At 37.1% G+C, this 27923-nt stretch overlaps 1 protein-coding gene across 10 annotated transcripts; it reads right to left on the bottom strand.

Moving 5' to 3' along the window:
• Positions 1-67: 67 nt before the first annotated feature.
• atp2b3a (ATPase plasma membrane Ca2+ transporting 3a) lies at positions 68-23479 on the bottom strand. Of its 10 annotated transcripts, XM_059504019.1 has the most exons (23): positions 23414-23479; positions 20888-21457; positions 17910-18107; positions 17201-17458; positions 15775-15900; positions 13070-13198; positions 12701-12766; positions 12462-12500; positions 11960-12124; positions 11129-11343; positions 10767-11009; positions 10395-10636; positions 9514-9748; positions 9156-9335; positions 8684-8771; positions 8307-8413; positions 7716-7907; positions 6784-6997; positions 6404-6615; positions 5798-5905; positions 5542-5724; positions 4423-4509; positions 68-1123 (listed from the first exon to the last, which is right to left on the bottom strand). In XM_059504019.1, the coding sequence occupies exons 2-23, from the start codon at positions 21093-21095 to the stop codon at positions 734-736; spliced, it is 3885 nt and encodes a 1294-aa protein (XP_059360002.1). In that variant the 5' UTR covers positions 21096-21457; positions 23414-23479; the 3' UTR covers positions 68-733. The 10 variants fall into 10 exon arrangements, with proteins under 10 accessions (XP_059360002.1, XP_059360004.1, XP_059360003.1 ...); XM_059504025.1 differs by lacking the exon at positions 23414-23479 and having other exon boundaries at positions 961-1123; positions 4356-4509; XM_059504026.1 differs by lacking the exons at positions 68-1123; positions 23414-23479 and adding an exon at positions 2004-3608 and having other exon boundaries at positions 4356-4509.
• Between the last annotated feature and the right edge of the window lie 4444 nt (positions 23480-27923).

The following is a 27923-nucleotide window of genomic DNA, read 5'->3' as shown; positions in this document are numbered from 1 at the left end:
GAAATGCTCTTGCACCATTGCCTCTTTTTTCTTTTTTTTTCTTTAATATCCAGCAAATATTCTAAAATTTTCCTCCAACGGTTAGATTTTATTTTATTTATGCTGCCGCTATATGTTCTGTAATTTCATTTAATTTTTTTAATTAGGCATACACATCACACTCTAACACAGAAAACAGAGAGAGAGGAACATGTGGAACCAATGAGAACATAGACACAGATTTTAGCAACAGCAAACAAACAAACAAATACACATACATACAGACTTACGTCATACATACAAACATACTTAGTGATATAAAGTATCATAACTGGAGTATAGTAACCATAGTATTAATTGTCGTAGTTTTAGCAGAAATATAACCACTATAATAATTGGAACAATAATGTTATTAACTAAAAGGGGATAGGAGTAATCCTTAAATAAACATCTTTTTTGTACACTTTCCTTAGGCTCACAGTCTTTAAAATCTTTAGTCAGGGTCCATGCTTACACACATGTAGATCCATCTCATTGTTTTGGGTATTTCTTTCCAGTGCAACATACTGTATGAGAACATAATCGGTCACTTTCATGCGGAACGGGATTGTCTTTGGGTCACACAAGACACTGTAAAGAACCACTGAAACATTTTGAAGCAGTGAATCTGTGATAGTGAAAGGAACGAAGATTAGGTACAGAAACAAGCGTTTCTCTGTCTGGCTGGCAGTCTCAACCGGCTGACCTCTGACCTTCAGAGGCATGTCTCCAGGCTGTGCAGAGGGCTCACAGGGCAGGGGGAAATGCTCGAGCCCAGGTAGACGCGGTTCTCGGTGGCGTTGTTGTTGCAGTTGAGGGTGACCGGCAGACTCTGCTGCCTCAGCGGGCGAGATGGGTAACGGGATCGCGGGGGCCTCTGGGGCTGAGAGTGAGGGCCAGGGTGACGAAGCGCCACACGCACGTGGTTATGGTTGGAGCGTTCCGATTCGTCGTCCACGTCTGTCTCGTCGATCAGGGGGATGTTGTGGACCGAGTCCGTGATGATGAACTCCGGGTGCGCCTGGAAATCATGAATGGAGTTCCGCGACTCAGGCCGCTCGATGCCATCGTAGAGGGAGCTACGGAAAGCTTTCACCACCCGGATCTATACGTCAAGGGTGCGGGGTAGGAGATGTCAAAGGGAAGAAAATGGAGGGATCAAAGGGACAGAGAGGTGGAGAGAAGTTTAGTCTCCCTTTTGCACCACTCGCACACTTTCAGCTAGCTGAGCTGCGAGAACTGAAAGTTTCACATCCATTAAGGCCTTTGGTGCAGTAGGCCTTTGAAAAGAAACAAAACTCCACAGCCATTCTATAGGCCTCTATAGAATGACGCACAAAAACAATCATTGAAACCCAAGTTGTAATTACAAGAGAAAAAGGAAATCTCAAGATGATACACAAGACGGCAAACACAAAAAGTTCCAATAAAATGGAAGGATACCATAAATATTGTGAATATGATCTGTCAAAGCAGCCTTAGCCCCCTGTCTGTCTTTCATTTAATACAATTTCAGCTTTAATAATCAAAAAGTTTGACTTTTTTAACCTCTGATGTTTTATGAGCAGAAAGGCATGTTAAATTAGTGAGCTTAAAAAATTAACAGATAACAAATTTAAGAAAATAATAAAAGGCATGTATGTCTGTTCAAAAACGGAATTACAACTTTCACTGTTGCCAGTTCAATACCAGGTGATTCAAATTCATTGAACACTAAGAAAAAAAAAACATGCAAATAAACGACAGTAAACACTTAGAAAACAATGATTATGAAGGCACACACGCCACCATGTGTTACAAACACACACATACACAGTGTACACAGAACACACACAGAAAAAGTGAGGTTTACACTACACGGCTGTGCACAGAACACACAAACACAAAAACATACAGGAAATAAAGACATGCGTATTCACATACTGTTGGTGTTGACCAATTCTGTAATACAGATTCAACAGTCTTGAAAAAACAGATTGCAATAGTTACTGTAAGCTTTATTTATTGTTCTGACATCATCAGATTTCTATTTGTTACATTTATAGGGTATATTTGTAAGCCTTTTGAAAATCCACTTTCAATAAATCAATGAAAAAAAAGAAACAAAGCAAAGTATCTTTGATTATATTAGCTCATTCTAATACGAGGACATTTAAAAAATCTTGATTGCCTTGTTTTTTGTGGAAAGAAAAACCAAACTCTCTATGCCCTCAAAAGTATGAACACATTAAATGGGACTCGTCTCCCATGCAACCATGCACAATAATTCAAGATTCCTCTTCCCGTTCATGCATAGCATGCAAGTACACATTCAATAGAAAAAAAATATCCGTAAAAACATTGATCAAAATGGTCCATGTTCCTTTTTCTGACATCCTTGTTCTCGTCATGTGTGATTATACAGCAGCCGTGGTGGAAAATCGTTCGTGTGTGTAACCATGCATGTCGGACCGTCACATTCATCAGACGCAAGTTTATTTTTCCCGCTCTCTGCATTCTACATGCATAGCCGAACCACGTTCGGGAATGACCACAAAGCAATGTGACTGACAGAGGGAGGGGACTTCAAAACATGGACACAACAGCGCTTCTGCGGATTTGTTTTTCCAAAGAGCCATTCGTTTTGAGCTTCCTGCTTTTTCATTTAAAGCTGTATTCTTTGCTACGTAGCACTGGCATTGTAAACTTTCGAGTATAAGGCCCAGAATTTGTAATGGTCATGATATCAAAGAGGGGAAAATATATTGTGAGAAATCGGCTAGTCTTTTGTAATTCAGGCACTGGATGGAAAAACAGAAAAGGGATTGTGTTTGAATAGCTCCAAACACATCACATCAGAACTCCTCATGACAGACGGCAAGAGAAGGGAGGTGAAGGATGGAGGTCTAAACCTACAGCACAAATCATGTTCTTTTGTTGTGGTGTGATGGCCCAACAAAAGCTTTTGAGAAGCAGCCCTCTTGTGAAGCATCACCAAGGCATATCTACATTATTTTGCGATAAACTATAATATGATTTTGCTGGAACTTTTCTTTCTCTGTTATATTTATCTAAGATAACAGCACAAAATGCTAAAGACGATGAAACAAGAACAAAGACAAAAAATAAAAACACTACACCGGACAAGACTGACAGGACAGGACAGGATAAGACACTAAAAACCTATGTTGAAAAATGGTGGACAAAACAGATTTCATTTTTAAAGGTTCATAAATAAAAGGAACTGAAGATTAACATTGCAGGGGAAGTGATAATGATACTGGGGGGCATTCCAGCTGGGCTAATGCTCGGTGGTCTCTTTGAAGGGATTTGGAAATGCTAAGACGCAGCTGTTTTCTTTAGACCACGGAAAAGATCACTTCTGGTACCTGGAGGGCAATGTTGATGTTATATTTGGTGCATTAAAAACCCTCATAAACAAATCACTGTTTGTAAGAATGGCTTTCAAGAAGGCTGTCCACAACTACAGCAGTTTAGTGACAATAAATCATAGCAGCAGATAGTAAGAAAGCTTTTCTTATGTGTAGAAACTCAAGCAGCAACAATCAGCAGGACATTTTCATTAGATGTGGCAGGTTATAACACGAAACCTGTGAAAAGAGAAAGGAGAATCTGAACAAGGTGCACAAAGAAAGAGCAAAAAAACACGGCACACCGTAAGTATGCTTTTTATCCTGAACGGGATAGAAAAATGTTAGCATTATCAATGCTAATATCCCTAATATGAAAATGGCAGCAGAAACGATTATGGGCTTATACTCGCAGGTTTACAACAGTCAATATTTTGCTTTAATTGTTCCCATGTTGTCAAATGGGTCAAACATCTCCACTTTAGTTTCTATATTCATTTCAATTGTTGATTGGCTCTTTCGAGTTAAATTCTGGTATCCCTTCAAGGCAACATTGATTTGAGGGTGAATTATTGGCAAAATCAAGCAACGGGAGAATAAAAAAAGGCCAACAAGAAAAAGAAAACCAGCCTTATCTTGGCAGCACCAAGACAACAGCAAGAGCAAGAAATAAGTTATGAGGTAGCAATGAAGGAGGAAAGAAAGAAAGAAAGAAAGAAAGAAAGAAAGAAAGAAAGAAAGAAAGAAAGAAAGGCCACAAACGAATAAGCGAAACTAACTAAAAAGCACATGTAGAAAGATGAAGCAGATGCTCCAATGATAATCTGCTCTCTCTCTCTCGCACAACACACACACACACTCAACATTCAGCAAACTAGTTGCGTTTGAAGGCAGGCAACAATGCACATGTGTGTGTGCGTGTGTTGGTGTGTATGCTCTGAGTGCACGGGCTCTACGAGGTGCCGTTAACGGAATGTAAGGACTCACTCCCGGGGGCACCAGTTGCATTGGCAGTGGAGAGAACTACGTGAGAGGGAGTAGAATTATTGGTTACGTCATGGAGCTGGCTGAGCACTGAAGAGCGGCGTCTCGCTGCACCCTGAAACGAACCACTTCTCTTGAAGGTACTCACTACCTCCATCTGCAGGAGAGAGAGAGAAGGACATCACACAGACAGGAGAATGAGCTTAATGAAATGAACGGGATGGGGCTTTAATCACTTGAGGGGGTTTTGGGGAGGAACGGCTTGCAGGAAAGCAGCATTTTATAATTTGCCAGTGTGCACACCAACCAACCAGGGTGTTTCTTCAACTATAAGCACTTTATTGATTTTTATTAAGTCTAATGATTTCAATATTCTTGTTGTTATATGAAACATCAAAACTACTGGATAATTTTTTTGTATTGTTTCACCCTTCAAAGAGCCCAACTTTAAATCTTAAAATATAAAAATACATCATAAAGGTATTACATTTTTAAAACTATTAATTTGTGAAATAATCAAATAATTTGACTTTTTTAAAATAAATATCACTTTTAATATATATATATATATTATATATATGTGTGTGTGTGTGTATGTATGTATGTATGTATGTATGTTCTACATCCCTAATCCTACCCAATACCTAAACTTAAAAACTATTAATAAGCAGCCAAATTAAGAGTTTATTGAGGCAAAGGTCGTAGTTAATTATTTGTTAATAGAGAGAATTGGACCTTAAAATAAAGTGTGCCAAAGAAACATTGTGTATACAAACCACAATAATATTTACAAGTTAAAAAAAGGCCAATAATAGTTACCAAGGAGCTACATAACACATGGAGACACACGCGAGTAGCAGAGCAAAAAGGTCTCAATAAAACAGCTTGATATAGCAGCAAAGAGAATAAAGGATGAAGTGAGGGAGAGAGAGAAGTTAAGATCTACAACACAACACAGAAAGCTTGTTAAATAATAAATATTTCATCAATTTATAAAGGCTGGCGAAGAAAGAAAAATAGGTTTGAGTTATGAGGAAAGTAAAGTTCGAAAAAAGTGCGCAAACTACAGAATGTGGCACAGAAGGCATTTGGGTATATTTTAAGGCAGTATGCGGGAACAGCTGTCCCTGTCGAAACAATGCAAAAGCAACGTTAAACCAGACAGGACTAGACAAAGCCTGAACGTCACCTGAGTCTGAATTCGGTTGAGTCCTCTGAACCACAGGATCTGTCCTCGTCTCAGCTCTCGCTCGGCATGGTCAATCTCCTCCTCATCCTCAGCTAGATCCTCATCCATGATCATGTCTGGAGCCGACCCATGGCCCGCTTCTTTCAGAAACTTCAGCTGATGATTTGGCACTGATGCGATCACCTAGAGAAAAAACAATACAATGAAGTACAACTAAAGCTGATTTTCAGTGAGACCACCACATTGCAGCACTTACCTGTCCCCAGACCAGCTCTCCCATTCCCACAAACAGGCACCAAAGCCACTGCTCCACATTTAAGGGGGAACAGCTGAAAGGTTTCCCACCAAACTGCACAATCACAATCTACAAATCATAAACAGAGATATAACAGTGGACTGGTTTACTTTCATCCATGTGTAAGGCACAAATGCATCAAGTTGTACAAATATATATGATGGAAAGTGTATATTTGAAATGTGTTTTCCATGTCTTTTCAAGCTCTTAAGCATTTTTTGTGTCCTTGCTTAATAATATTAGCATATTAGAAAGATTTCTGAAGGATCATGTGACACTGAAGACTGGAGTGATGATGCTGAAAATCAATCTTTGCCATCACTGAAATAAATTTAATTAAAAATATATTAAAACACTTGTTACTATATTGTAATACAATACTAATATTTTTATTGTATTTTTGATCAAATAAATTCAAACACAAGAGTAAGCATGACATACGTTTCATAAACATTTACAAAAAACAAAGCAAACTTTTGAACAGTTGTGTATATACGTTTGGCATTTAGTTTATAAGTAGAAATCAAGAATCTAGATTTCTATATCTAGAGATCTGTATGCGTTCACCTGTATTGCGAAGGTCCCCAGCACAATTGAACAGAAGATGGGGTTTGAAAAGATTCCATCAAACACGTTCCTCTCTCCGTGGATCTTACGGGCATTGATCTCATTGAAGAGTTGCATGAGGACAAAGGTGTTAAAGATGATGGTGTAATGCTCGGAGGGAGGAGAGTGAAGTGGAGCATTACGTCCACTGTCTATGTCAAAGATCTTCTCACCTGAGCACAGGGTCAGGAAAGATGACATTAAAATACAATATCAACTGAAACCAATAAATTAAAACAATATATAATTTTGACCATTACTAATTTGACACATATTGGAAGACAACAGAGATTATTTGTCTATCAAATCCTTTGGCAGAAACAGTGCACAAAGTACCGTACCTACAAAGAGCAGGGTGAAGATGATGATGAGCTGGAAAACTGCATGGCCAAGGATGTTCTTCATCATGGTTCTGGATATGAGGGGGTTGTTTCGGCCGTAGGGCTTCCTCAGGAGCAACGCTTCGGTGGGTGGCTCTGTGGCAAGAGCCAGAGAAGCAAATGTGTCCATGATCAGATTGACCCACAGCATCTGCACAGCCTTAAGGGGAGAATCCTACATACACAAAAACAGACCAAAAAATAAATAAAAAAAACTCAGTCTAGATGTCAGGTTATATTAGTGCATATACACACACTACCATCCAAATGTTTCAGGTCAGTAAGAAATGTAAAGTTTTTTGAAAGAGGTCTCTTAAGCCCACCAAGACGTGATCACTTTTTTTTTCTGCTGGTTGCTGCCCCATCTACCCAATTCTCACTACTGTACTTGCACTCTCAATTGCCTACTGTTGTTCTGTCTGCTCTCTTTGTCAACTGCCTTTATTGTTGTTTGTTTATTGTAAAGTGTCCTTGAGCTCTGGAAAGGCGCTATATAAATAAAACTTATTATTATTATTAATATTATCACTAACAGTAAAAACAGTAATAAAGCATTACGACAATTTTAAAATTGCTGTTTTTTATTTCAGTAAAATTTAATTGATTCTTGTGATGTTAAAGCTAAATTATAATCAGCATTACTCAAGTCTTTAGTGTTATCCTTCAGATCTTTCAGAAATCATTCTAAAATACTGATTTGGTGCCCTTGAAAATGATTGTGCTGCTTAATTTTTTTGTGCAAACCATGATATACGTTTTTCAGGATGAATAGAAAGTTCAAAAGAACTGTATTTATTTGAAACTGAAATAAATGTGTGTGTGTGTGTGTGTGTGTGTGTGTGTGTGTGTGTGTGTGTGTGTGTGTGTGTGTGTGTGTGTATGTATGCATGTACCTGCGTGATGCAGGCACCAGTGAAGGCTACTATGACAGCCACCACATTCACTGTGAGCTGAAACTGTAAGAATTTGGAGATGCTGTCATACACATTCCGTCCCCACATCACAGCCTTTACTATGCTAGAGAAGTTATCATCCGTCAGGATGATGTCAGAGGCCTCCTTGGCCACATCTGTACCAGCAATACCCTATGCAAACAGAGAAATCAATTACTATTTTGGAGAATTCAGACATATTTCCATCTGCTATGTTTCAATTTAACATTGAATTAAAAAGATAAGAATATTGTTTTCACACTTGGTGCATTCCCAGTCTGTGTATACCAGTTGATATGCACTGCATCTCATATTAACTTTTCCAGTTAACTTAACGTGTGGTTTGAAGGATGGCTTTCATTCTAATCAAAGAAACAAACTTCACTGTCAACCAAGCCTGAGCCAAACCAAACTTTCTAGAGTAAAAGCAATATTCATGTGCACTGAATGTCTCATATTTAGCTTCAGTTGGGTTTATCTTTACACTATGTGTAACAGAACCTCAAAAATAGAGAGCAATGTTTCACATATTTAGTGGATGGATCTTCTCACCATTGCAAACCCCACATCAGCTTTCTTAAGAGCAGGCCCATCGTTTGTGCCGTCACCAGTGACTGCAACCACCTGCCTTTGTTCTACAATGGTGCTGTCTATGATACCTGCACAACACACACAAAAGAAAAAATCCTAATAATTGATTCAAGAGCAAAATATCTGTAATGTAAAGTTGCCAAAAATGGTTAGAAAACCATTATCGACATCAGGAAGAACTTGGTATCTCTTCTCAAGTCAGCATAAATGTCATCATATCCCTTTACTGTACTGTATTGTACTGTAAGTGATTATAAGGGAATTCCGTTAAAGACATACTGGAGAAGTAATCATCCCCATAGGAACAAAGTATGAACTCAACTGATGAAGAGACTCACCTTTGACAAGTGTGTGTTTGTCTGTAGGGGAGGAACGAGCAAGAACTCTGAGCTTGGGCCAAATTTTGTCAATGCGCTCTTGCTCAATCTGCAACAAAAAGTAAAAAAAAAAAAAAAACAGAGCACCATTATAAAATCTGAGGTATGTAGGATTTTTAAATGTTTTCAAAAAAGACTCTTATGCTCACCCATGATGAATTTACTTGATCACAATACAGTAAAAACAGTAATATTATATCATATTCATATATTAATATTATATTCATATATTAATAAAACTGAAAGTTTATTATTTAAATACTACTTGAATAGATTCTAAAATGTAGTTTATTCCTGTGATGGCGAAGCTGAATTTTCAACAGTCTTTACTCCATCTTCAGTGTCACATGATCCTTCGGAAATTTTTCTAATATGTTGACATATAGAAATAATGCATAAGATCTGTACATAGCTACAAAACTTGGAAGCATACCTCTCCTTTCTCATTTCTGATTCGCCTGTTGAAGTCCTTCCCTTCCATACACAGGAAGTCGTCGCCAGGATGGATGATGCCACATTTGGCAGCAATGGCACGTGCAGTGTTGATGTTGTCACCCGTCACCATACGCACAGTGATGCCTGCTCGTTGGCACTTCCTGATGGCTTCTGGGACCTGATTAGAATCATAATCAACAAATCAGAACAGATATCAATTTCATAATTATGCATCATATACAGCATTTTAAGACTTCTAACTCAGAAGTTATGTTTAGGGTATGTTCGGTTTCTTAGGTAAAACTAAGAAAACTAAGAGTACACAGACATCCAAGACCGTAAACTGGTTTGTATACCTCAGCTCGAACAGGGTCTTCAATGCCAACCACTGTGATGCAGATAAGGTTGGAGACAATGTCTGTCTCATTGTCCCAGTCTGGCATGGGGTCAGCTGGGAACTCTCGGTAAGCAATGCAAATCGTACGAAGGCCTTCACATGCCATTGGTTCAATCACCTTCTTCACCATTTCATCTTTGTCCCGTGGCCTAAAAGCACGAGCCTCGCCATCACGGCCCAAGACGAACGAGCACCTAAGATGAAGGCAGAACTGTTCAATTAATTTATCTTTACAGTGTATTTTTGACAAAGTTTACACTTTTTTTATTTTATTTTGCATGATACTTATTTTCAGAAAAAGTCAACTTTGTTTAACAAATTAATTTCAAAATTTGTAGCAACAAAAAGATTTAGGCCTTGAAGAAAGTAGTAGTCTTTAGTTTGAGCATTTTTAACAAATGGCCAGTGAACTAAGATGCCCAACCTTCACAAAATGTTGATCATCAAAATCACAACCAAGTATTATAAAAAATTGTATAACTAAAATAGACTAGCATTTGAAAAGATTGTTGTTCGCCAAGGCTGCGTTTACCAAAAAATGCTGTGAAATATTTATACAATTTCAACTTTCTAAATAATCTAAACGTTTTAGTATTTTAATATATTTAAAAACAATTTATTCTTGTGATGGCAAAGATTCATTTTCAATAGACATTACTCCAGTCTTCAGTGTCACACGACCCTTCAGAAGCTGTTTTAGTTTTGCTGCTAAGAAACATTTCTTATTATTATCAGTGTTGAAGACAGAAGTGGGGAAACTGCAATACAACGTCTCTCTTCAGGATTCTTTGAAGAACACAAAGTAGAAAAGCATTTATTTGAAAAAGAGATGTTAGTTACTTTTTGAGCAGGATCTCAGAGGCTCCTTTGCTGTATAAGCGGAAGCTTCCATCAGGCATTTGAATGACAGTGCTCATGGATTTTCTGACAGAATTAAAGGTGTAGACTTTATAGAGCTTCTCTTCCGGGATCTGCTCCCTCACAGCTTGGTATTCTTGCTTCAGGTCAAGCACGAGTCCCAGCAGAGCACATTCTGTCTTATTACCCACTTGTTTGGGCAGCCCACCTTCCTTATCTGCAGCCTGGGAGGAAGAGGTGAAAAGAGTGGAAGACATGAAATGACAGAAAATCTGCAGAAATATTACTGTGATGCATGGTTTACTGCAAAAGTTTAGTGCTAAAGTAGCCAGTATTTTACTAAAGTACTCTCACTATTATTTTGGAGGTGTAGGCGCAGTTCACGGCAATAGCACTGGTGATGAGCTCCAGTGTCTTTGGGTTAATCTGGTCAGGTCTTGGGATGTTGCGGAAGAGCTGGTCCCCTATATAAATCTGTACAACTGTCATCCGGTTAGTGGTGAGGGTCCCTGTTTTATCTGAGCAAATTGCCGTGGCATTGCCCATAGTCTCACATGCATCCAAATGACGCACCAGGTTATTGTCCTTCATCATTTTCTGTGGAAAGGCATTAATAGGAAGAGTGTTATAATGTTTGTGGCACTTACCAATATGAATGTGTGTGTAAATGACACTTGTATGATGGTTATAAAAACAGGTGCATTCTTTTGACTCACCTTTACGGAGTAGGCCAATGATATGGTCACAGCCAGTGGCAAACCCTCTGGCACAGCCACCACCAGAACTGTAACTCCGATGATGAAGAATTTGACAAAGTACTGCACATAAATAGGCGTGCATTCTGTCAGCCAGACCACCCCCTGAACGACGAACGTTTCGATCACGAAGTACAGCATCAGGATAATCACAGTGATGGCGGACATCACCAGACCTGAAATAAATCATACATGTAACTGCTTAGAAATATAATAGCACACCTCTCCTCAAAGAGCCACACTATTTGAGGTATCATGGATAATTAATTGGCTGATTTACTGACTGAAATATAAACTACCAAGTGTTTGGGGTTGATTTACTAATTTAGTTTTTGACAGAAGTTCAATGCTCAACAAGAATGTAATTATTTGATCAAAAAAGTATTAGTATTATAATACAGTATTATAGACAGATAACATTACCATGTAAAATAACTCTCTATTTTCTCCTTTGATGGCAAAGTTGTAATTTCAGCAGTCATTACTCCAGTCTTCATGGTAATGTATAACATCAGAAATCAAACTATCAAGCAATAAAATACCTTGAAATACCCACTTGATAATATTCATTCACCTTGGGTGGTACAAAAAAAAACCTGAACTGAGAAAGAGACCAATTGTTCTTTTTACAAAATAAATACAAATCTTACTGACCCCAAAATTTTGAACAGCAGAACAATACTTCAAGGTTCAGTGAAAATCCTATCCGTATGTATGAGCAAAAATAATGATTGACTTAGCAAGCCAATATGATCAGGAGAACTTGACCTAACTTTAGACCCCCCCCCCCACCTGCTTTCCCGATTTGCACTGCGAGCTTGGTGAGTTTGCCCTGAAGAACTGATTTCTCCTTCTTGGCCACACTGGATTTTTTCTTCTCTTTCTCCTCCACTTCCCCACCTTCTGCACTCTTCAAAGGCTGCATCTCCATGGCAACAGCCTCATCCTGTTTCTTAGCTATAGTGGGTGGAGACAAGGTGATCAGGCAAGCAGAATTATAGGTAATTGTTAGAAATAGCAAACTACACAGAATAGAAAAGAACACTTTTTTTGTAGTTTGCAGTATGTCTACTGCACACAGTATGCACAATATCATTATCTGAACTGACTGACATGATTTAAGAGAAAAAAATATATAAAACATTAATATCAAAAATACATAAGGCAGCATTCGGTATATACTGTGCAGTATGCAGTTTTTCATTCTGAAAATAGTTTATCATAATGAGTATTTTATCTCGCCATGAATCAATCTGAACTCGTAACTCAATTCTAATTAAGTCCTGAAAGTCACCTTTATTTTGATTGTTCTCCAGGGTCCCGTCTTGTTTCCCTGTGAAGGTTAATGCAGACATTTAAATGAAACAAATATCGGTCCTGCTGCTTGAGGTCAATGTAGCTGACATGAGAGAACAATAAAGTGCATGAGAAAGAAAACATAAAACATGGAGGGATAATATTCGACAGATATGGAGAGTTTAAACCAGGATGTCTGTTTATGAGTCATCTCTCTCTATTGTGAATGTCACCTACCATTTATGATGTTGTGGTCTTTGGCTTCAACACTGGGGAACTGCGTGGATGAATTACTATTGGCCTCTGATAGAATTGTTGGAAACAGGGGATAGGACAAAAAATGAAGATGGTATGTAAAGACATAAAACAAAACCTAAATGCTGAACAAAAGCAATGAAAAATCAACACAAATGAGTGAGCAAAAATTCTGAGCATTTCAATGCATTGAAACAGAATTGACCCAGACCAGTAGACATTTTGTGTCTGGATAATTCCACGTGGGTGTTCAAGCAAAATGGATTTTTTATCTTTTATGATGTGCATGTTTAATCATGCTCAACTTTTAAGCGTTTCTAAAATCCATTGAAAGAACTGACTGACGCCAACCTTTCTTGCAGTCTTTCTTCTCTTCCTCCACTTCTCCGGCCCCCAGGAGGGTGAAGATGATTCCCGTTTGAGAGTTGACACCAACAGCGGTCACCAGCATTTTCCCCGAGCCCTCCATTACATGAGTGCCTGAATTTTGGGAAACACAGATAATTTTTAAGTTTTTTTTTTTTTTTTGCAGTAAATATTTTCAACAATTTCTTCACAACTCTTCCCTTCCCTAATTGAAAGACTCCATTCTACAGTTTTTAAATTTTTTCATACTAATTCAAATTAAAATAGCTTATTGGCGCCATCTTGTGACTCGGTTGGTTATCTACTGACTAAAGGACTTCAGTATTCATTGTAATAAATATATTTTAAACATAAAAACCTTTTATAAATGACTAGACATTCAGGTGTCTCCAATTAGAGCATGTTTAATCTAAAACAATTAATTACATGTAACTGTTTATATAAGTAATGATTTCAAGGAATTCTAAGTGTCATAAAAATCTTTTAAATGCATATAAAAAACAGCTCAGTTGTGGAACGCTTACTTAATCTACAGGACTTTTTAATCTTAAAGTGATGTTAATGGGAAATCAGCCTACACTTTTGTTATCAATTGTATGAGTCATAGCTTCATTTCATTTATTGATGTTATTTGTTGTGCTCACACTAGCCCCTGCACTTGTCTAAACCTAGGAACAGAATTAAAGCTGAAGTCTCCTCCATGGCCTTTCCTTTCAGTGTGTAATACAATTAAACTGAACCAGATTGCTTCTTTGTTCCCTGATCCACTGCACATTAATTCTTGCTTTGTTTACCATTATTTTTGTCTTGTTTTCCAGAAATAAAATACCAAAACACACTTAAAAAGATAGTTGTAAAAATAAAAAAAATACTAATAATGTGTTACAATATTTTTTTTTTTAATCGGATAAAAAAAAATCCTACTCCATTGTTTTTTTTAAGAATTCTGTGAGGTTTATGTATATTGTCAGTGAGAGAAGAGATTTTTTACAGAGATAAACAAAACAAAACTACTGATTAAGACAATTATTTTGTGCAGCGTGCATTTCCTTCTTCACAACAGAAGCCTTAAAACATACATGTTGAGAAGAGATGACTCTCCCATAATGACTGAGAAAATAATATGCACCCCTTGATGATTAATTGCGCAAGCTGATGAACGACAAAAAGGCTTGTCAACAAAAACTAAAAATCTTCATGGAAACTAGTCATCTTAAAGTTGAGAAACATGAAGAAAGAGATCCTTATTGAGAAAACATCTTAGTTTGCACAAGAGTTTCACTACATTTTTCCAAATTCATCCTGACAAATCAAAGCAGTTTTAAATTAAGAACCTTCTGCCTTCAAAACAAGTTTTCCCTATGGCCATCCACCTCCTCAATGACCTTAAGAACAGACTGCACAGGCTGGAACTGATCCAGTAACGCTATACTTCAATCTACCATTATATATCTTAGGAGATCACATCAAATAATAAACTATTAGTTCTTTTCATTTATTTAATAACAATAGAAGTTTAGGATTTTGAACAAGGAACATTTACGATGTAAAATGATTAAGAAATATTTACTATTTCTAGGTCATTAATTAAATAAATTACACTGATCATTAAGAGACTTTTGTACAAAAGGTCAGATCTTGTTGCTCATGATTTTAAAATTTAATTCATGGCAAAGTTGAATATCCAGCAGCCAGTGCTCCAGTAAAAGTACAACATTTGATTGAATCATCTACTAAAACATTTTAGTTTATTACTGTGATATTGGCAAATCAAGAAATGTGATTCTGTATTGGACACTCAATGGAGTTAATGATATTCCGATTTTTTTCTTTGCTACAAATTAGTATTCATTATTCTTTGTTAATGTCAATTTAGCTATGCAAGCCCACCCTAATCATGTTACACATGCCTTTTTCACATCAAATGTCTAAAAGCATGTTATGTTTCCATAGATTCCATTTCCCATTTTCTCATTTGATTATGTTGAGGTCATGGGGTAACGCTGCGTGTGTGGCCGAGTGAAGAGAAAACAGCAGCTGCTCTGGTGAACTGCGATCATTAAGAAGAAGTGGCAGAGCAGGTCTCTGGAGGGCCAAACACAAATCTTTCTCCAGGAAGCAGTGATGAGCAGGAAGCTGATTAACCTGTTTATCAGACCTCAGGGACGTTCTCTCATTAAACCAGTCAATGGGATTTAGCCCAAGCACTGCACAACCTGAGCGTTAAAAGTACTGACAGAATACTTAGCAAAACCCCCATTATGCCAAACAGCGAATTGGTTCAATTCAGATGGATTGTAATAGTGCCAGACTAAATTTAGTTGATACTGGTAATTCTGTTAAGCCTTACAGTATACTACACATGTGACGTTACCATATAATTAAAGGGAATTGTGCCCCTGGGAATAAGCATCCTGCTCAAGCAAACAGAACACCCTTTGCATGTCCAAGCCTGTATTTTTTAACCACTAGTCTGTCCCAAGGATTTGTTTGCATCCCGAATCATCTGAATCTTAAACAGATGGCGAATATCTTTCCGTATTTGCATGGTTTTTAATATTCAGAAATATTTATGTAAAAACACACACAAACATTCATCACAACCTATGGCCATATGGCCAACCCAGTCCACACAAACCCACGCAAACACATGCAAGCATATGTTCGCTTATATAACCTTTACTCCCTACCTGACAGCAGCATGGGATCCTTGGCAATGGATTTGTGTACGTGATCAGACTCTCCAGTGAGGGAGCTCTCATCGATCTTGAGGTCGTTCCCTTGGATAAGAACACCATCCGCAGGCAGGAGGTCGCCTAAGAGACCCCAGAGTGACAGCAACAGATCAATCTTACAAGCCCTTGAGTACTACTACCTTTAATGACCAAAATTAAAACATGAATTATTCAAAAGCATCTTCACATTCTTTATATATAATTTTTAAAATAACATATATTATTATAATTTATACACATGCACAATTTAAGTAAAATGTTAAGAATTTGCTATAATAATAATACAATACTAATACTTTAAACCCATTATAAAATGTACAAATAATTTTTGAATGCAATTTATATATTTTAATTTTACAGACATTTAAGTTAGAATTTATATACATGCACAATTTTAAGGATTTGCTATATGAATATATTAATAAAATAATAATAATACAGTAAACCAATTATAAATATGTATAAATAATTTATTAAAATTTTTGAATGCATTTATATACTTTAATACTTTATATAAAAATGTATTATTTATTTTTATACATGCACAATTTAAGTATAATTTTAATTATTATTATTAGTTATAGAAACAATATAATACTAACAATACAAATTGATTATATGCATAATCTTTTTGCTATTTGAATTATATATATATATATATATATATACACACATACATTTATTCATTAAGCAGATGTTTTATCCAAAGAGACTTACAGATGAGGACAGTGGAAGCAATCAAAAACAACAAAAAGAGCAACGATACATAAGTGCTATAACAAGTCTCAGTTAGGTTAACACAGTACACGTAGCATGGGATTTTAAATAATATAATAAATAAAAAATAAATAAAAAAATTATATATATAAATTAAAATTAAATTTATGCATTAAGCAGACGCTTTTATCCAAAGCGACTTACAGTGCATTTAGTCTATCAATTTTTACATATCATATATATATATATATATATATATATATATATATAAACACACATATACTGTATACTTTAATAATCAATTTAGATTATTTTAATTATATTGTTTATATAAAAATGTATAAACTTAAAATTTGTTCATAATTATACAAAATTATAACTGGAAGTGAAAATCAATTATGCTTAGCATTGTTAACATTTAGTTAATTTTATAAATTGAGTTCATAAAGAATTTAAGCAAACAGTCATTTTGTAGGAATCACAGGAACTTAACAGTGCACTTTTAATAGAGACAAGACTCCTAAAGATTTTAATTTTAAGTTTTAATAAAGAATCACCCCATGTGGGGCTCACAACATCCAAATTTATGAACCATTTATTCATTCATAATGTAAGATGCTTTCATATAAGACGATTTGTGGAGCAAATTTTGAACTCTACTGACCATATTTGACCTGGGCAATATCCCCCACCACCATCTCAGCCACGGGGATTTGAATGACCGTGCCGTTCCGCACCACAGCGAAGCGCTGCTCCTGTTCAATACGGCTCTGCAGGCCACGGAACTGCTTTTCTTTGCTCCAGTCATTAAACGCGGTCACCAGCACCACGCAGAGCACCGAGAGCAGGATAGCTGCACCCTCGATCCAGCCCGCCTCCGCCTCTCCCTCGTCCTCCGCACCTGCACTCACATTACCACACGCTGGAGAGAAACAGAAAGAGAAGGAAAGGTAAAAATGTGTGGGAGGACAATGACTTTGAGTGTCTACTTGTAATCCTTTATATTCTTTTATCTATCCATCATCTCGCACTCTATTCCTTCTATTCTTTGTTTTCTTAGCTATCCATGCCTATACTGGTATTTACACTCAGGATTACTTAAAAAATTATTTCAAATTAATTTCAAATTAACAACACAAGACACACAATACCATTTTAGGGATGAAACTCTGAAAAAATGTCTTGATATAAGCATGTACGAGTAGCAGTGTTAATATTAGCAGAATAAAGGTCACCAGACTGTTAAATTATTGAAATTTTAATGGGGCTACGACATTTAGCATATAACATCTTCCCTGAGCTTCTGATGAAAGGCCACGCCATTATGTTTGCATTTTTTTTTTTTCACTGAATTCACTTAGAGCCCAATTCACCTTCACTGTCCCCTCCTGGCGGCTGGTAAAAGGACAGTCCGAGGGAAATAATGGCCGCTATTTCCAGGATTATAAGGGTAACATCCTGTAGAGCCTCCCACACGAGCTGAAGGAAGGTCTTGGGCTTTTTAGGAGGGATGAAGTTCATTCCAAACACTTGCCGACGTTTCTCCAGGTCCGCAGGATTGTCCGATAATCCTTTTTGAGGGAAAGATGGTGCTTAAAATCATTGTCACCAATCAAATCTCACTAAACGAAACAATGGAAATTCTATGGGATGTAAATTGCTATAATAATATTAGGGTTGCAAAGGGGAGGAACATTTCCAGTAAATTTACGGAAACTTTCCAAAAAATCCCGGAAGATTTTCTGAAAATTTTGCACATTTATTTCAATAAATTAATTAATATTAATGTCAGTTTAAATAAAATAATCACAGCAAAGCGTCAACCCGAAATGCATGAAACATTTTCATTTTAATTTTTAACAGGATTTGTTTTACAGTGCAGAAGTAATCAGCCTAGGAACATGTATACTGGTGTAAATCGGAGTTATGGTGCTTAAAAAACCCAATTCATTTATTAATGGGTTTTTCTCCATGCAAATTCTTTTGAGAACTTCCTGGATGCTCATTAGTCATCACTCAATTCTGTTAGCACCAATCCCTGACCTCTTAGGGTGACAGGAAGGAAGGCAAGAGGACATAAGAAAAGAACACAAGGCACAGACGGTTAAGTCCGTGTGTTTCGGATGCACCACAGGGTGTGATTTTTGGCAGCAAGACCCAGACAGACTGTCACGCTCTCTGCATTCTCACCCTGCCAATCATCACCTGCTGCCCCTGGCAACCTCTCATCTCTCATCAGAGCTTCCCTTTCACTCACTGTTAAACCTAATTGAGTTACTCCGATGGGTTGTACGAAATCATTTCCCTAACTCATTCCAGTTGCCCCGATTAATTCATTCAGTCTCTGTTGAGCACAATATGCGCAAGTAAATTAAGACAACCGAAAACCCCAATGCAATCCTATTTCCACGGACTACCAGAATTGAAAGACTTTTGCAGTACATCCAGCCCTTTTTTCGACCCTTTCATCTTTCCATCCATGCCCGTAAGCTTCTCTTTTTGTATCCCTGTCAAGCTTTCTGAAGAGTGGATTTTCAAAGAGCAGCATTAAAAGGAGGAGAAAGAGCTTTACAATAAACTTAAAGTAACCTCAACGTGGCTGCATGACTTGGTCTGAAAGCAAGTGGTCAGAACAAGATGCGAATCAATGTGATTATCAGAGCGCAAAGTAGGATCATCTACCCAGAATAGCTGCTGCAATAAAAGATTTCAAGCAAGATGATTCTTTTTTATGTAACTTTGAATGTTTAGATCCTAGCAAACGAAACACCGTGATTTTCTTTAGTAAACTGTTTCTGATCATTCCAAGCATGAAATATTGAGGCATTAAAAAAATGATATACAAGTACAGTATCCTTCCTGATTTATCTCAAAATATGAATGTAGATTTATTATGCAATATAGCAGTGTGGCAGAAGAATATGAGAGCTTTGATATTGTCTAATGATGATTTATGAATCACTACTTCAATAAGTTTTAAAGTGCAGTTTGAGTTTGCATATGCTTCAGTGTTATTATAACATTATTTATATACTACTATAGTATTTTTAAATGACCTTTAATTTTAATATTTTTAGTTCTCTTTTTAAGTGTTAGGACTTTTATGTGATTTGTATTAATTTTTGTTTTTCTATATAGATGTATATGTTTAAGTTCTATATAGATGTATAAGATATATAAGTTGCTGAAGAAACATTTCTAATTTTAACAAATAATCAAACCCAACACAAAACATATACCCTGTTGACAGCACAAGGCACTTGTGAACAGATATATTCACTCACCGCGCAGGCCATGTTCCAAGGACATTTGACGTTGAGTCGAAAAAAGAGAACACAAAAGGGTTTCCTCTAATATCTAGATTTTATTTAAGCTTTATTATTTTTATTAATTACTGGAAATTATTTGGCAAGCTCCTTTTTAACCTACAAGCTACATATTGCATATCATAAAACTTGTGTAAAAATGTGTTGGAAGAATGAATAATTTTCTCTAAATATGAATAAAATGTACTATGATGTTGTATAAAGAAACAGTTATGAAAAACTTGAATTTCTTCATACAAAACCTACTCCAAAAACAGCATTGCAGAGAGATGCTCTCATCTGATAACATGGGCAATGCAAATGTAGAATAAAATTCAACACCAGGTGCTCTTCAGGGATGTCTGCTTTCAAAGACAGATAAAGGCACCTGGCATTTGGTATTCTTTCCGTGAAGGCAGGCTTGTTTTGAAAAGGAGTGTTTGTGAATATAGGTGCATCTGGACTTTTCCACTCAAAAATTAATTCTGTCATAATTTACCCAACCTCATGTCATTCCAAACCTTTGTTTGGAAAATCTTTCTTTTGCAATGCACAAAAAGACCAGTTTTGAAGAACTGAACTGGTTGCCATTTTTCATGCTATAACAATGAATGAGGACTGAAGCATGAACGTATCATAAAAATGGTCCATACAACTTGTGCATTACATTAAAAGTCTTATCAGTGAATAATTACTTAAATTTTGGTCCATTCCTGATACAAAAATATTGTAGAGCTACAGAAGACACGTGAATATGTAATTCACAAGTCTAATGGAAAGATTTTATGATACTTTTATGGTGCTTTCGCATCTTTTCTGATAAAAGCCTCCGTCCCCATAGGCACTAACTGCATGGTACACAGCAATCAGTATAATTCCCCATTTGTGTTCCACGGAAGAAATAAAATCGCATGGTTTTGAATGACCTGAGAGTAAGTAAATGACCACAACATTTTTATAATAGCTAAAAATGTCTATCTGTTTCAGGATGCACGTGTGATGTAATTAACAAGTGACATGGTCACGTCCAAACAAGTACTACTCACCATCTGCAGGTGAAGTCTTGAGTCTGTGACAGAGGGTTTCTGTGTCTGTGTAGTTCTCCTGGATCTTCTGCAGGGCCTCGGGTCCCCTGAGCTCCATCAGTGAGCACAGCTCCTCTACTGTCACCCCGAAATCTCCCTCATGACCTCCTTTGTCCATCCCTGGCTTTTTAGGGTGGAAGTCTACTGTGCTATTGCCCAGATCCCCCATGATGGTGTGTTGGTTGTGGAAGACTGGAAGCTTTTTAGCAGATGCTATGAGCTAAAAGATGGGTACCTGGGAAAATGTGGGATCTTTTTTGTCTTATTTATATTCCTAGTCACCTATTTCTAAGATGTTGTCTATGTAGTTCTCCATACTGAGACATGAATTATGGGATTGTTTGGGGTTTTCTATTCTATGGTGTGGCAGCTGGGGTTCCCCTGAAATATCCCCCCATAAAGAAAAAGTCAGAAAATAAAGTGATAGCCATTGTGCCAATCCATCTCTATGGAGACTAAATGAAGCAAGTGTTACTGATTATTAAACAATAAAGGGGATCTATTGACACAGGAATAGCATTGGTACAAAACCTAAGGAACAAAAAAAAGTAGAAGGAGAACATTAATAGTGCACTGCTGAACTTTCTAAAACCAAAACCCCCCAGCTCTGAAACATCAAAATGCAATCCTAAAATCTTGAGACAAATTAGACACATTAAGGATATTGTTTCATTAAAATGTCACATAAATAAAAAAACGATTATCATGGAACATAAAAAATAGCAGCACTATTTGAGAAGTATACTAATCGTTAGGCTATTCACTAATATCATGAAGAAATGAAAAGGTTTAAATACTAAATCATATCATGAAATTATAAGAATTTTGTTTGAAATATGGCACAGTTTTCGCCAATTAAAAACTGAAAAAAGAAAAGGCAACAAAACAAATACATCAAAACATCATTTTGGCTTGCAGTAATGAGAACGAATTATGTAAAACTGCAGCATATAAACCACGTGACAACTTTCCCCTATATTTATGACAAAAACATAAAAAGCGGAGTCAAGCTTTTCGTCTAACATCTGCCTTTATAAATTTGTAGACTCTTTGTCAGATAGCGTGTTAGCATTATTTTATTTATATATTTTTTTTATTTTCGTTCACTTGTTTACCCAGCAGGTATATCCCCTACTTAACCATTAATGTATGTCCACATCTCGTTAGATTTCATCATGAACGTAGGATATTTCTTCCTTATTGAAACGCTCAAAATTGGTTATTTAAACGCTCTGAAATGTGAAGGTGGCATTTTGCTCACCAAGGTGTCACAGGTGTAGGAAGTTTGTAGGAAACAAGGAGCCAAGCGTTCATAACGCACACCTACTGCAATGGATTGTTTGCATAACATCCAAGGGAAACCGAGGACAATCACTTCTTATCTAAACGCCTTTTGAAATACTCTCTCTTGATAAAAGCGTTGTATGTGCGCTTCTCCCCAACCCATGTACTTCACAGTGCCGCCTCTCGACGCAAAATCTGCCTTCACTCAGACCGAGACGCCTGCGCATGCGCACTTTAACACTTGCCCAATCCCGCTGCAGAACAGATTTACGAAGGCAGCACTACCAGCCATCAGGCCTGCCGTTTCGGATGACATTACAATCCGCTTGAGCTCTGCGCCTCCATTTCCCTGCTGTGACACCAACTTTTGGTTACTGAACATTTAAACCATCTGTGCGCGCCTCCTCATCTTTTATTAAAAAACGGCCAGAAGATTCCTCAACAAACATGCGCTTTATAGACGATAATGCCCTTTCCTGGTAACCTTCAGGAATCAGATGTTCACCTTGGTCCACTGTACAGCTGCTCACAGCTTATAAAAGTGCCTGTAGCATTTGTGGGATGATTTTTCGTTTTAATCATAGCGAGGGGAAGGTAAAACAAATGGTTATTAAAAACATTTGGCGGGGATTCATATGAAGGCTATACAGACTGACAGACTGACAGCTAGGTTACAAATCCATCCATCACTTTCGTTTCAATCTATCAAAAACTAGTAATTTGTTTCATGCATACAGGTATTTATAGATACACTGCTCTTAATTCAGTTTATGGCATAAAAGTGAAGATGTAATATTTATAAATGTTAAAGAGTTGTTATCAAAGGGATTATAACACTATGGTATATTTGTGATTACTCATTTTTATTATATTAGCCTATGTTAATTTTATTTTTTACTAATATGTGATTATTGATCCTGCATTACTATTTTATTTTAAGACATTAATAACAATTGTTGAACAATCATGATCAAGAATGACATAAAACATTTATTTTGGTGAATTATATCAGCATAAACGTGCTGGGCATACTGTAGATGATGATAATAATTTCCATGTAATGCTTACCTACTGTAATCATAATAATAAAGCACTTTAATAATACATTAGCAGGCGCTGGACTGCAACAAATAATCAAACCCAACACAAAACATATACCCTGTTGACAGCACAAGGCACTTGTGAACAGATATATTCACTCACCGCGCAGGCCATGTTCCAAGGACATTTGACGTTGAGTCGAAAAAAGAGAACACAAAATGAAAGTCACATAATTTGACCTTTACGCTATTCCAAATGCAGATGGTGCGCAACGGTGCAGAATAGAAATCAAATGAAGGGAGCAGGAGGCAGCAGACGGTGGTGAGCACTTCATCTTATGCGAAAGAAAACCTTACTGATGCAGATGAGACTGTACCATGTCCGCATTAATTCATCGGTTAAAAACGGCGTGTTGTACAGTCGGGAGCGTAAAAGGAGACTCGTTTTGGTCACATCGTTGCTGTTATTTTTGGCGCTGACTGATAGAGTGATGGGTGAAGGAGAGATGTGGGTCTACATGCTGATGATGCCCGATTGACGCGCATCTCTCGGTGATGGCAGCAGCAGCAGCATCCCAGCGCTGGAGGACGGGAGATGGGGGAGGGGCGTATCAAGATCGCTTCACTCCCTCTCTCTCTCTCTCTCTCTCTCTCTCCGCAATCCCTTCTTTTTCCCGGTAAAATACAAATTCTACTATGGCGAAGGCTAGTTTTTTAATATTCATAACCCGGGCTGTTTTTTTTGCCTTTGGAAGGTAGCCAAGCAAGGTGACAACGTAACGTCAGCACGACTAATCCATATTCATAAGCAGAACATTCGCCATTGGTTGGCTGTAAGGATACGTTAGCATGGTGTACTTAATATTCATGAAGCAGACGTTCGGCATTGGACGATTACCACGCAGCGACCTTATTAATATTTATGAGCTAGGTCTTATTTAGTCATAGAAGGGTCGCTAACGTGACCACAGCGAGCTGAAATTTTGCATTTTAGCACATTAACGATATGCAATAACTAATAATAATAATAATAATAATAAATTCTAGAAAAAAGAAAAGAAAAAAAGAATAAACACTTGCCTGAAACCAAACAAGGTTAGTGACCTAATATAATAACAATAAAAATAATAAAAAATAAAAGTCAAAGATATAAGATATTGTTAAATTTGCTCTTTAATTAATTTCTATCTCTCTCTTTAGGCTGGGCATCTGAGCATTAATTATAAAGCGAGTACTCATGCAGCCTGCCGCCTGTAGCTCCATTAATAAAACATATTAACAAAGGATTTGAGAACGAGAAAGAGCCTTGGTTCAATTCATATTAATTTCAATTTCAAAGTACTTTATTGGCTCAATTGTTTTGCATACAGTATTGCCAACACACCAAACGTCACACACACACACACACACACACACACACACACACACACACACACACCATACATGCCAACCCTCCCTAATTTTCCGGGAGTCTCCCGAATTTCAAAGCCCCTCCCGAAAATCTCCCGGACCGACCTTTCTCCCGAATTTCTCCCGATTTCCACCCGGACAACAATATTGCTACACCATCCGTCACTGGGCGCCGTTTTAGACCAAACCAGAGAATGTCACGCTTGCGCTCCCATGGCGTCTGTCGTTGCTATGCAACCAAACTGCGCTCTCCATGATGACGACGAAGAAGTATCAGCAAAGGATTAATTGATTTCTAGCCTCACCTCGGCTCGCATTAGCTTTACTACTAGATATATTTCTGGAGATGAGAAGGAAAAACCCTCCTGGAAAAAGTAGCGCACCACGTTGCTTCCATTATGAGCGTGCTCACCGCGGCCGCGCACCTACGGTTGAAATAACGACCTTGAGCGCGAAAAAGATGCGATATGTGAACGGCCCCTAGAAGCAGACGTCTGAAATGAAAGGCAAGAACAGCTATTTATTTAGCTTTAGACTGTTACATGAAAATTTAAAAATGAAATGTCATAATTATAACGTTTTGAGAGTTTACTTATGTAATTGTTGCATTAGGCTATGAATTAATAAATGTTTATTGATAAGATCTAGCTATTTCATATCTCTTCATTTACAGTAGCTAACAAATTAGGGTCTAACCTCCTGAGGAGAGGCCTTAAGGAATTGAATTTGTCAAATAAATGAATTACATTTTTCTTTGCGTTTGTGTATGTGATATTATATATGGCGACACATCGTTTGTGTATGTGATATATATGACGACACACAACCCCCCCCCCCCCCCCCCCGGGTCCTTTTTAATATCTCCCTAATTCTGAGGTCTCAAGGTTGGCAAGTATGACACACACACACACACACACACACACACAAACACAGACACTTTAATTTGTTCATTTTAATTAGAATTTCTGTCACGACTGTTACTTTGTCGTTTTACTTTTAATTTCATTCTGATCATTTAACTGTTTCTTTTGCTAGTTTTTATTTATTTATTTACTTTTTTGTTTGTTTATTTATTTTGTCATGTTAGAGATTCAAGATTCAAGATTTTTATTCGTCACATACAAAATTATATATAGCATATATAACCAGCAGTGAAATGTGAGTAAACAATACTAAACTGCAATTATAGAGTGGGAAAGCAAAAATTAGGTAAAAACACTGAGCATATGTCATCTGTATCTCTATGCTAGCCACTTAAAATAATTTGAAGTAAGTTGACTTGTTGACACACACTTACGTGGACTGTGTTTGTGTCCTGTACGGTTCTGCTGCATCCAAGTGAAATTAGTGACAATGTTGTCCCCTCTAGTGGAGGAAAATGGCATTGCATCCAGCAGCAGTCACATCCCATGTTGGTGCCCAAGACGTCTTGATTTCTGAAGCCATTCGTGATTAAAGTGATGAATCTTTTACAAGGCAATGAGCTGATGTCTACCATATAGACTGTATATTTTAAAAGTGCTCTCTCACCCTGCTGATGCAAATAGAGCATTATACCCAGACCAAAAAAGATCCTACTGGACTGAATGGAAATTCTGAAATATAGGAATTTTAGCTTATCCAGAATAGTATTTGCTTCTAAGAAAATTCTTCTTTGACTGGTTCCAAATCATCATAGATCTTCATGATTGCACTCCTTTTAAAATCCTTGACTAAGAAGTGGAACAATGTGCAGTTTTCCATTCCAAGCTTTCAATATTCCATACTTCTTCTCAAAGGCCTGTTTTAATGAGTCAGATTCAAATAAAGGTTTTAATGTGGATGGAATGTGCTGTATGTAATCCCCTGACATAATCTGTTTTGAGCCTACCTCTCCCTTTCTCTCTCTCTCTCTCTCTCTCTCTCTCTCTCTCTTTCTCTTTCTTGCTTTCTTGCACCAAACACATGATTCAGATCAAGTCCCCTTTTGAGGCTAGATAAATGCACAGAGGAAGTACAATCTGGGCCAAAGTTCAACTTCATGCTGTTCCCAGTCCGGTATCTATGCTAGTCACCACTTTTTTAACAAAAGAAATGTGATGGACTTTGCTTGCTCTTTTGCAAGGCTTCCTGTCAGATCAGGAATAAAAACTGCACTGTTATAGGGCATTCTTTCACACTGTAAAACTTCTCTTCAGGACATCACAACAAACCAGGTAGAGTTTCATTTTAATTGTCTGCATGCTTCAGATGTTCCATTTTCAGAGCTGCATTACTTAGAAACTGTAATCCGTTACTGATTCCTAACTACATGACAAAAATTGTAGTTAGTAACGAATCTATTACATTACAGATTATATAAAAATAGGCTACAAAGAGTAAGAAAATATATTATATTCCTTGTCATTAATACAGGAAGTGCTTAAACATTACGTTATTTCAAGGTTTCCCAAACTGGGGTTTGTAAATGAGCTGCAGGGGCTTTATGAGTTTAATGAAAAGCTTATAATGAATTAAATCATAAAAATGAAAAATCGAAATTAGTCACTTTAGGATAGCATTAAAGGTCCCGTTCTTCGTGATCCCATGTTTTAAACTTTAGTTAGTGTGTAATGTTCTTGTTAGAGTATAAATAATATCTGTAAAATTCTAAAGCTCAAAGTTCAATGCCAAGCGAAATATTTTATTTAACAGAATTCGCCTACAAAAAACGATCCGTTTGGACTACATCCCTCCAGTTTCTGGAGTAATGACGTCACTAAAACTGTTTTTTGACTAACCTCCGCCCATATGAATACACAAAAAGGGGGCGTGGCCTTGTTGCGCTCCGACGGAGAAGAAGGAAGAGCTACGTTTGTGTTTGTCGCCATGTCGTTGAAACCAGGCGCGGAGCTGTGGGCGGGCCTGGACGGGCCTGGGCCCGCCCACATTGACAGCTGGCCCGCCCAATCAGAAATAAAAAAATAAATAAAATACTACTCTGTATTGTTAAATATGGATACTACTTTATGTGGTGTATTTCATCTATAACATGTTATGTTAAAACAGTAAAACAGTAAAATTATAAGTAAGCCTGATAACTATTTAATATTTAAGTGTGTTGGTGACTTGTTTTCATTGGTCAATGCAACATCGTAGCGCGCTCTATTGTAATCTGGCGCGAACCATCTATGACGCGAACAACCAACGGTTATAACGTTCGCTAGAAGTGTACGGTATCTTGATTTTTCTTAGTATGGCCAAACAAGTTACTCTCACTCATTTTTTTAAAAAACCTCGTATTG

The sequence above is a fragment of the Carassius carassius genome, chromosome 21, assembly GCF_963082965.1.
Source record: "Carassius carassius chromosome 21, fCarCar2.1, whole genome shotgun sequence".
NCBI lineage: Eukaryota > Metazoa > Chordata > Actinopteri > Cypriniformes > Cyprinidae > Carassius > Carassius carassius.
This window is presented reverse-complemented; position numbering and strand designations above follow the sequence as displayed.